Source organism: Mustela putorius, unplaced genomic scaffold, assembly GCF_011764305.1.
Source record: "Mustela putorius furo isolate JIRA1106 unplaced genomic scaffold, ASM1176430v1.1 tig00003834_pilon_pilon_pilon, whole genome shotgun sequence".
NCBI classification, from domain to species: domain Eukaryota; kingdom Metazoa; phylum Chordata; class Mammalia; order Carnivora; family Mustelidae; genus Mustela; species Mustela putorius.
Genome location: NW_025421987.1, coordinates 76,238,643 through 76,250,615, shown reverse-complemented (window position 1 = coordinate 76,250,615; position 11,973 = coordinate 76,238,643). Strand labels below are relative to the sequence as shown.

The following is an 11,973-nucleotide window of genomic DNA, read 5'->3' as shown; positions in this document are numbered from 1 at the left end:
GTTCTTTAGAGGCTTCGGATGGAAATTTGAAGTGTATGTTATCATATCAAGTGCAGGAGAGGTATAAGGCTGTTGGAGAAATTCCCTCTGTTAATTGACTAAAAAGCCAAAACAATTGTCTTTAAGAGTAAAGCTTGACAAGATAATTAAATGAATGATAACAAAATCTCAGCAGGGAAATGCCCATTAATTGAATTTATTTGGGAGCATGTTTTCACAAGTATAACCAAATTGTCTAATTTTCACTCACATTAAAAACTGATAGTCTATAACAACTAATTATTAGAGATGAAGTAAAAGGCCCATACTTTGAACCAATAACACAGAAGGAAACAAACATCAAAGGATTGCCATGATATTTGACAGCTTCCTAAAAATTCCATTCATCATTTTGCCCTGTGAAAATCTTTCAGTGAAACTCGCCAAAGGAAAAAAATCCCAGTAATTTCTATGTAGTAGTGTTTTTAGAGCTGAAACATGTTTGTCACATTCTTTGTATCTTTTCATGATACTAATATGTGTGTCGGTATGAGTATGTCAATAGGCAAAATAGCTTGAAAAAAACATGTTACAGATATAACAATTGAGTTTTGGCATTTCTTTTCTGTAAGAAAATTAGTGCCTTGTTTTCCTCTTTCATATCACTTATGGTTAGTTATTTTTAAAAATTTGGTTGCCGTGCTCATGTTGTTCAGATAAAAAAATTTTAAATTAAAGCATCATTATGGCCAACTTTTAAATTTGAAATGAGGGATGAAATAAATTATACTTTATTCAGACTTTCTTCTTTGAGCTGTGAGCATGATCTCTCCAAATTCAAATTGGATAGTTTTAATGCTTTAGCAAATGACTTTCCAATGTCCATAAAGCTAATGATGAGCCTTAAGATACATCTGTAGTATTCAACCAGATTTTGTTCATAGTCAACATACTCAATAGAAATGCAAATCTACGAAATCTGTTACATTCATATTTCTAACCCCATACTCTACATACATACAACACCTGGTAATAATTTTATATAATAGCAAAACAATGAAATAAAGTCCGTTTTTGGCTTAATGTTTATATAAATTCTAACCACACTTGGCTATTTCCTCCTGAGGGAGGAAAATCTGAATTGCCAAAAATGCCAAAATATCATTTTAATAGGTAATGCCAAAAATGTCATTTTAATTTTGTGACTTAATTTTTTCTAAAGAAAATTGTCTAAATAAATACATTTTATAGATATTGGTTAAAATGTAACAATATTCAAAAATATTTTTTGCATTTAAAAATTATGTTTCAGCTTTAAAAACAGTTCTTAATGTTCTGTTTATTGTGGGAAACCATTTTACACTCAGAAAACTAGCTGCTGTAATTATAAAACTAACAACTAACACTCATTCACAATGACTTTATCACAACTTGAGAACAGTAATAAAACCTAGAACTGCTTTTTATCTTCCACAAAGTTGATACTACATTAATTTAGAAAAAAGACTAGGACTGTGTTTGTTTTCCTAAATCATTTCCCTAAATTAATATAATGCAGATGTCAGTTGTGGCATATATAGGTAGATTGTTAGATTAATTTAGAGCAACAGGTATGCAGATAGATATAAATATGGCCATCATTAAGATAGAAGAGAATGCTTGATTTTGCCAAGTGAAGTAATGAACATGAAAGATTTCACTCATATCTTATTTGTTGCCATTTCTGTTTCTTTTTATCTTTTGTTTAACTGGTGTAATAAAAGACAGTTTTGTGATTAGCAATATTTCAGATGTTAAGCAATTCTTTTTCTTAATTTACATTGGAAGTTCACACTCTAAAAGCATAGCCATATTAAGCAAAAGCTGCATGTAGACCGCTCTGGGTTTTGAAGACTTTTTGCCTCAACAGAGATTTTTACTTGAAGTTATAGAATACTATCTACATTTAGTTGATAGTTAATAATTGGGAATGAGAATTACAAGCAAAGAAATTTCTTGATACAGAAGATTTTCTCTCTTAGTGTCAGCTTAATGTCTTGCTCAGCATTTTTTAGTTCTCTTAGGAGGGTAACTTTTTATCCATTACTTTAAGATAGTCTAATCACTCTTATATTATGAACCTAGCAATTTTCGATCCATGAAATATTGCACATTTATTTCCAATAGGTCTTTTCCTTGACGATGAAAATCAGAACCTGTGTTTCTAACTGAGAAGAATTGGCACATTTTATTTCTACAACACTTTCACATAAGAGGTATTTAAAAATACAAAGCTAATATTTTTCATGAGTTCCCGGGCTTATAAATTCACAATGTTAAAGTTTCATCGGTTTCATCTTAGATGAGACTTGCCTTTAAATACACATGTGTTTTCTATAGAAGTTATCTATATGTCTTCAAAAACCCAACTGGTCTAGAAAAATGACTCTCTGAGACAGTCATGTTTCTTTTGTTATTAAAAAAAAAAAGACAAAACAGCAATAAACATTTTAGCTCTTTAATGAGCAAAGATCATGTCTCTTAGCATTGGACTAATAGTCATTATCCAGATTATCTTTATTTCACGCAATGACCAGTGACATGGCCAAGATGTACAAAGTTGTTTCCATCAAGTAGTATACAATTTTTTTTTTTGTATAATAAGCTTTCATTCTTGAAAAAGAGTAACTGAAAAGAAAGGTTTCTGTTACTGCAGTTAGTTTGTCAGAGAAAGTTCTTTGCATTATCTTACAAACTATCAAAATTGCTAGTCATCTGAAAAAATGTAAAAAAAAATCACATAACTTTAGTCTAATAGAAATATAGTACAGGTAAGAGAGAAAGTATTTATCAGGATGTGCTCTTTAAGTCCATCTCAATTTTTTTTAATATAAATGTACATCTGATTACATATACAAACATTTGGAAAGGTCTGTGATATACTGTTACTGGTAAACAACAGGGGGATGAAGAGTTTCCTGTGGTCTTAGAGTATTCATTTAAAATCACACATACGTGTAAGACTAAAATCCTCCAGGTGTTGACTCTCCTTCTAGGTTCTGCATCTATGTAGTACTCTACTGAGATTGGGTGAGTAAATTCCAGTGAATGAGCCTCAGTGAGAAAGATAAGTGATATGAGGAGGGATATAACTGTATATTGAATTCTTATTAGTAAACATTTTGTCATGCAACATGAGTAAATCAATTAACTGAGAACTGTAATCAGAGTGGTAATTTGGGGCATCCTCATATCATAGAAGACTGTTGCAAGTAACTCTTTGGACACACTTCACCTTACCAAAAGGAACAAAATACAGAATAACAAAAACCACAGCAAATTATAGATCCTGTAACACATGTCCAATTAGGGTTGTATTTCTATAAATTATTTAGATTGGGATAAAAAGAACATTAAAAACACAGGAACTTCTTTTTTCCTGGGATTCGTATCAGCGAGTATTCACCACTATGCCTATAGTTTCTTCAAATACCTTTAATAACTAATTCTTCCTATTATCAAAACTACTGTGAATTATTTACTTCTAATTACTTTTGCCCCTTAAAATCTTCTTTAGGTTCTGCCAATTGATAGAGGAAGCTTCTATTAAAGACTCCAATGGGATGAGAAGAATTTTAATTACGGCTTAATCAGCAGCACAGCCACCAAGCATATAAATTATCATGCACATCGTGCTAAAAATATCCAGTTTCCTTTATCCCCACAACTTTATACTGACAGCACTTATGTGATAATGTCGTACCTGCCAGTCTTTAAACTTCTTTGTTTTACTGGCAAATTTCAGCATGAGCCTCCGCTAAGGCCATTAACAGCATTGGTGCTTTGTGTACTTATCCAAATATGTAAATATGGTCTACACAATAAAACGCCTCCAAATAAAAACTGGTGAAAATTATCTGACATTCCATTGGTGTGTCCCTTGTGCATATTCATGGTTGTTTTTTATTTTTATGATTTATATTTCAGACATAGTTCTTTCCTGTTTGGTGTTCCACATGCCTAATTCCATTATGTAACATAAATCTTCAAAAAATTAATTCTTGAATGTGAATGAAAAAGTATCATTCAGAACAATTGCTTCAAGCAATTGAAATTCATTTTTAAAGTTGATTTGTGTATATATGTACAATTTATTTTTTTTCAAAACCCCCAAAGTTCTTGATATGTATATTCACATAATATTCCTCCTTATTTAAATAGTAAGAGTCTTGTAGGTTGAAAGCCAAGGAATCTTCAGTAATCTTTTACTGCAATCCATCAAAAAAATAGAGTTTGTTTCTCTTATCTGGCTATACCCTGGTTGTTGAATGTGAATGGGGGTGGGGATGGGGATGGGGCAGAGTATTGTTCTGTCCTCCAGTAAATGTATTGAATGTGTGTAAGGGTTGAATCCCTGGTATAGTGTTGGGAATCATTGTAATGGTGTTGGGTGTCATTAAGGGAACATCATCAGGTGACCTCCTCATAGCTAGTGTGTAATCTGGGGGGCAGGCGGTCCGAAGAACCACCTCATGTGGATGGATGGACTCACATTCATGATCCAAATCAGTGTGCTTCATTTGGAGGGACATGATCTCCTCTTCTTGTGCGTGGGTCAGATCATTGGTAGTAGTGCGCTGAGGGCTGCATCTCCTGTGAACATCATGTCTCCTCTTATCCTTTTTGTAGTACAGGGCTGCAAAGGCAAGGATGTTCAGAAACAGCAGTGATGCTCCAACCGCAATAGTGACGCTCAGCTCTGTGGAGTAGTCCCTTTGATCCACTGAAAATGGACTTGGTTGTTGTTTGGGATCGTCCTGCTTGGCAGTGGGAAATGCTGATGTGACAGGTACAGAATTCTTTCTCGTAGGTCTGAAAGTGATGTCGGTTGATGGCACTTTAGTTGTTGTCGAGGTATACTGAGAAATGTCATTGAGATTATGCAGATGAGGTACCAGCTCCAACCAGAGGTTCACCTTATTGGCTCTGTAATGTTCTTTAACTCTTGGTTTTAATCCAATATGGAGATAAAGTTGATCTTTCTGGGAATATCTGGTCCATGCTACTTCTTCGAAGCGGTTGGGTTTGGTATGGATGAATTTCGTGTCTTGAGGGACTGGTTGATTTGGGTCACTAGGAAAGAAAAAAGCACTGTGAGACCAAATTGTTTTATTCTTTTTCTTAGCCAAAGGAGTAGTAGTTTAACATTGAATTGGAGAGGTACATTAGCAGGTTAGCAAGGCCTTGGACTGTGTTTTAATAACAACGGGGTCAACTTAGAAACACAGATCCTATTGCAGGCAGCTTAGGTGGATGATAATGTAATAAGAGTAAGCCTCACATTCTCATTCTTTTTGCCCATTTAAAGATGGGCTACGATCTACCCAAAGATATAAAAATTCATATACATATGCATTTGTCTCGTAGGTAAACTAACAAGGACAACATGGGATTGAGGAAAAGACTTGAGTTTTGGAATTGGCTTATGAGGTTTTAAGTCCTAATAGTGCAACATACAAGACATATGAATATCTATTTGAGGCTAGCCTCTTATTACCTCAGTCCCTTATTTGCAAAATTGATTAACAATACCCGACCTGTCCATCTAACAAAAAAGGTAGAAGGATCAGAGGGCAAACAATACTATAAATTGGAAAGCACTATAAAATATTCATCACTACTAAATAATAATAACAAGTCTTGTGTAATAAAAAACACAAAATAAGTTTAATTATTGAGTAATGCAACAGGTTTCAAGGCTTTCTTAGTAAACTTCTAAAAAATAAGAACTAATAAAGCAATGCTTTCTGAAATAGCACTATATAGAATTTTGAATAAAGAAACCTAATACTTTATTGACATAAATTTATTAAATGAAATCACTTGGACACAAAATGTGTATTATTTTTAAATGCTTACAAGGATACTTTTATTAAATTATAGAAAATTTTATTCCTTAGGTACATACCCAGTTTTGGCAAAATTTGTCCAGTATGTCATTACAACTGCACTCAGCATCACATCATTTTTGGAGAAATTGCAAGGAAATAACTCTGTAGGTCCAATCATGGGGATTCCTAGTACGTAGGGAACCTCATCTCCATGAGCTGCATCAGCCCAAGCTGGAACTTGATCTGTTTGGCAATGATGGTAAAAGGCATAGAAATATGTAGGTGAACCAAAGTTTGAGTGAAGATCTGCTGTAGCTACAGCTGGTGCCACCCACTGATGGTCTGTAAACAAAGCCAATAAGGTCTTCCTTCTGGTTTCAGGGTTATGACGGTCAGCCCAGTCAGTATACATGAATTTAATGGTTTCTCTTAAAACATCTTTGCCTTCAGGATATCCATATAAATTATCAACAAAATTAGAAACAGCAAAGTCAAAATCACTAGCTGATATACCATCATCACTATCTACTATATTTTCAACAAATTTCAACCCTTCCCCTTGGTTAACTCCTAACATTATATCATAGTTGAGAAACTCTCCTTGCTCCATCAATATCTGAGGGTCATCTGGTATTACATCACCATCAATCACAGGTCCAAAGGCTATGTGGTATCGTGCTGGTTGAATATCTTGGTCAACAAGTTCTTTGTAAGGCTTCTTCTGTAGGCATTCCACTAACTCTACTGTATCTGAAACATTGCAACCAACTTTTGTGGCCAACATTCTAGCGTATTTTGCAGGTTGGAAACTAACAGCCCAGCTGGAAAGGGCTGTTCCACTTTGAGCTATGGCTCGTTGGAAAAGTCCTATGGGAAAAACAACAAAGAATTTGAGATGACTTTAGAATAATGTTGTGGCAAAACAGTAACATCTGATATTTTAGATGTGTATATAAAAACCCATATACAACTCAAGAAACAGGAAGATAGAGACATTTTTGCTTAAGAGAAGGTACATAAAGTCATCCCCAGGGTATAAGGAGTCCAAGAGGTAGACTAAGTCCTGTGTTTTGAGTGGCAACTGCTTTAGGGATCAAGAGGTCTAAATTGTTTGGTGTCTCAGAGAGGCAGTAAGCAAGGAGAGAGGGAGAATGTGTAAATATTAGTGATAAGAAGTCCCAAATATTTTTTTCAATCCACATGTAAACACTCATGTTATTATAAAAGTCAACCAGATGGGCTCTCTCCCCCTTAACTCCTCATTAGACTTGATATTGTTTTTTGAGACCATTTCTTCCAACTTGGCTATACACATCTTCCTTCAAAATGGCTCTGTATGTTTGTTTTATTCAGATTTATTTAAAAAAAGGATTGTTGGGAACTTACACAACTACTGGGGCTGGGGATTTGCTAATACCCTGGGGATGGCCCTGAAGGCACACAAAACAGAATATCACTTTAGACATACTCTTTCCAGCTCTTCATGTCAGACATAGTATGCTGAATATTCATCTTTCGGAAGAAGATATAACATTTGAAGTGTTTTCACTAGGTTAAAGAAAAAACCATCAGCAGAAAGATTCAGTGGGAGGTGATTTAACTTTTTCCACTGTTGAATGTGCACTGCTATATTTTATCATAAAAGATGAAAAATACATGGTTCACTGCTTTTAACTTAATTGCATTTAAGAATTATAAATCATGGTCCCATATGCAGTTTGATAAGAGCTGCATGCCATTCAAATTTACAAATGTACTTTATCTACCCATTAAGGTATTTTCAAATAAAATTCTTGTTTTAAAAACATAATTTACCTATTTTCTTTAAAAAATTATATTTATTATCAATTTCCAAATATAGCTTTGTAGTTCAGTTATTTAAACACATGCTCAATTATTCATATGTGTTAATGAGATAAGAATTCTTTTCACAAAAGTACTAAAGCAGTGTCTGAACTAGAAGCAAAGTTTTAGATTTTTCTCCAAACATACATGTTTATTCAAAATGTCTATAATATGCTCCTAGATAATTCTAAAAATATTCAAAAAGTCAAACAGTACCAATTTAAATTTGTTTTGGTTTCTGACATCTTTATGAACGTATTTTTAGTTTGCCAGAGCAAAGTATGCTAGAGTGAATGATATAAATACAGACAATTTCTAAAAATTACATAGGCTATGTGTTTGTTAACATTTGCTCAGAGAAATATTTTACTAATTCAAAACTTTTCAACTAAGGTAAACCTGGTGATTATTTCCCATTTCAGGGGCTCAATAATATTAACTAAATATACCCCAAAAATTTTGGGAAAAATTTACATCATATTAAATATAGTCTGAAATGTGCCATCTAGATAGTATTGGAAAAATCATATATTTTTATCATTTGTGAAAATGCTTATTATGTTTATATAATCCATGGTGGACTCCTGGTATAAACAGTCCTAAGCATTGCTGTAGCTCTGGGGTTTTTTAGACTTTAAATCTATGTCTGCACCGGAGACAGAATTAGCCTGATGATTTTAAGATGTCTCCGGGGCATATTCTGGTAGAAAAAAAAAGTCAAGCAGCCTTTTGTGGAGGTAGGTTTAAGACTAAGCCAAATGTAAGTCCACTTCTCTGGCCCCACAAGGACAGTTTTCCTTGAAGAGTGTGATGGAATTTTATATTTTCAAATGTTGGCATAGCCACTGGCCACTGTTTACTATATCATCAATTGATGAATAGCAGTGCTAGCCAATGAAGTAATTAGCTTATCTCTTTATCAGTTGCTAGTTTTAGATTAGTTGACCGGCTTTGGTGCCCATTTTTGCTCTCTATCTAGAAAAACTTTTAGACTAAATAGGAAGAAATAACATTTGAGATCAAATGACTCTAAGAAGTCTGAACGGATTGTCTAATGTTAACTATATAAAGACTGGCATTAGTACAGTCCTCAGCTAGAACAATCTAATCTCTTCAATGAAAAGAACCTAAACAACAAATTTTGTTATTTCAAAATAAGCCACTTAATTACAGACCAAGATCTCTATACAATTGGAAATGTTCTCATATGTTTCATTTTGTCATCTCAAATCAGAGCTCTACTAACATAAATGAGATGTTATATAAACTATATCTATAAATTAAGTCTATGATAATATATGATTCTCCAAATATATATACTCATTTAATGATAGGCTGTTCTTCGGAAATAACACATCAGTGTATCTTTGATACTGAAAACAAATATTCTATGTCTGATGCTCACATCATAAAACTCAGTCTTACAAATCAAGATGCTTCATGAATTACACTTGACAGCATATACTTCCCTCATATATATAAAATGACAATAAAAAAGCAGAAAACACAAAATGGTCTATGTTAATGTGTATTCTTCATCTTCCTATCTGTTATGTCTAATGGAGAGAAAGTATTTGCTTTTACAGATTTTTTCCAACATAACACTTCTGTTCTGGTGGATATTTCAAGTTAATAATGGGATTAGAATGAGTGACTTAAACTCATGGTAAAATGGGAATCCATAAAAAAACCAACGTGATGAGCCTTGGACAGGCACTTTGGAAAAAGGGTGTCAAGGCCAGAAAATGGAGAAAAAAAAAAATATTTCATGGGTTTATGCAGCTTAGTCCTCCATGCTGCTTTAAAGCCAAGCTTTGGGTGGGTGGGAGGTGGAATAAACATTTTGAAGTTGAAAACAGAAAAAGCACAGATTCAAACCTAATTTTCCTTTTAAGGAAAAGCTCTACTAGTGACCTTGATGCTTTGACAATTTTGGATCATGCATGCAAAATAATCAAACATCCATTCTGTACTTAGATAACAAGTGAAAATCTTGTTTCCAGACAAACCAGCTTATCACTGCTTCCTTCTCTTCTTACCAGTAAAGGGTTTTACATCTATTGTCTTGAAAACAGATTATAAACAATCTTTGCATTTAAAAAGAACCTGTCTTTGATTTTTGATTACTGAATAAACAGAGATGACAACTGTGAACATCTTTGATTTTCCCCAAAATTACCCTTTGAGAGGAAAGAAAAGTAACTGTAATGCTAACTGTTCTGAAGTGTGCTTGAAAGGGCATCCTTACCAAGCTCCACGGGAGACAAAAGAGTTTGACAAAAATTGAAACATGCATAGAAAAGCTGAAGAAACAAAATTTTAAACAGTTATTGAGCTCAACCTAACACTCAGTTTGAACAGAGAGATATATACAGAGCATCACATACTACTGATGGTGGTGGCATGCAGACACCAAAATTGTCAAAATTTGCAACCTGCATAATACCTTTGGTTGAATTGCTCCAACGGTTACCTTCAGAATAATGGGATAAAGTCAGGAGATTGACACATGAACCCCCAGCGCCAGATCCAAAAACAGTGATTCTTAAGGGGTCACCACCAAAGAATCCAATGTTCTCACTAGTCCATCTTAAAGCCTGTATGAGATCAAGGAGTCCATAGTTTCCTTTTGCAGCCTGATCCCCTGTGCTCAAGAAACCTGGAAGATCAAAATGAAAAGACACCTTAGAACACCTTTTTGAGTTGACATGAATCAAATAGACATTCAATTTAAATGCAGTTGAAGCCTGTGTTTATCAAGGTGAGTAGAGTCCAAGTTCCTTAGTTAAAAACTTATTTCCCACCAGAACAAAAGAATATACTTTAGGAAGAAGAGTAGACACTGAAGTCTGAAAAATGACATTTACCTTCCCCAGGTTACCCCGGTAACAGGAGGCAGATAAAGAGAATAAAAACATTCTGAAAAACCTCAGGGGAGACATTTTACCAGCCAAATTACTTAGAGACATTTGGGATAGTACCATGGGGCATATGAGAATGTGTTTTTGCATAAAACACTGTGTCAGTCCACCAGTCACTCATGGTCTAACACAGTTGGAATTTAAGGAATGTGTTGCAAAGTGGCAGGGTGTGAGCGTGAAGAGCAGGGGTATTTTTCTAACATTTGTGCATAAAATTATATGCAACTCTTTGTATGTAGATGTATATGTGCATTTTTATCAAAGATGGCCCATGCTTAAGAAAGAGTCACTGTGTTTGAAATAATTTGGGGCCACATTTTGGAATACCTTAAATGCTAAACAAAGCATACTGGCTTAATTAGAAAACAACATAGAATAATTAAAGATTTTTTTTAATTAGAGATTTTTGAAAGATTTAGACTCATATATCTAGAATGTTTAAAGCTGTGTTTTATAGTAAATCTGAAAATCAGGAGGCATATATGCTGCATAAGAAAAAGCAAGAAAGTAGAGGAAGCGTTACAAGGATCTGATCTGACAGAGTGGCAAAGAGAAAAAAGGAGAAAAAATAAAATCCTATAAGAACTGAGTGAATTTCTTATACACAGAAGTTGTTTTAGAAGAGGAGTGGAAGATATTACTTTAATAATACTTTAAATATATTCATTCATTTAACTGACTTAATAGCTTTTATAATGTTCATTATAACTTATAAAACAAATATCTCCTCTCTAATATATTTCCACATTTGGTATAAATGCAAAAGTATAAAGTAATTCATAAAAGATTCCATTTTATTGACTATTCACATATTGTGTGGAAAATATTTAGAGATATACTACATATGAAGTGATTATATTCAGGGATGTAATTTCCAATCCACCAAGTTTATAGAACTAATTTTTTTTTAAAGACTTTATTTATTTATTTGACAGACAGAGATCACAAGTAGGCAGAGAGGCAGGCAGAGAGGGGGAGGAAGCAGGCTCCCTGCTGAGCAGAGAGCCCGATGCGGGGCTTGATCCCAGGACCCTGGGACCACGACCCAAGCTGAAGGCAGAGGCTTTATTTAACCCACTGAGCCACCCAGGCGCCCCAGAACTAATTTTTTTTTTTTTGAATTAGAGATATTCTCTTATTGCAGGCCCATTATAGAAACTCAATATAAAAAAAAGTAAAAATTATTCTGTTCAATTTGAAATATACTTTTATTTATTGAATATAGTTATTTTATAACTAAACCAAGAAGTCAGTTATATTTATATAACTTAGTTTATATATATAGTTTATATATATATATTTAGCTTATATATATAGTTTATAACTTTAGTTATATAACTAAACCAAGAAGTCATTTA

The 11,973-nt window shown here is 33.7% G+C and overlaps 1 protein-coding gene across 5 annotated transcripts in view; it reads right to left on the bottom strand.

The window, feature by feature from the left end:
* Positions 1 to 2,462: 2,462 nt before the first annotated feature.
* The window catches only part of NLGN1 (neuroligin 1), an 827,691-nt gene continuing 818,180 nt past the window's right edge, over positions 2,463 to 11,973 (bottom strand). For all 5 annotated transcript variants that reach the window (XM_013058327.2, XM_045088638.1, XM_013058328.2 and 2 more), the window contains 3 exons: positions 10,141 to 10,353; positions 5,927 to 6,716; positions 2,463 to 5,091 (listed from right to left, as the gene is read on the bottom strand). In XM_013058327.2, coding sequence (XP_012913781.1) covers positions 4,269 to 5,091; positions 5,927 to 6,716; positions 10,141 to 10,353 — 1,826 coding nt within the window. In that variant the 3' untranslated portion in view covers positions 2,463 to 4,268. The remainder of the gene's footprint in view (positions 5,092 to 5,926; positions 6,717 to 10,140; positions 10,354 to 11,973) is intronic.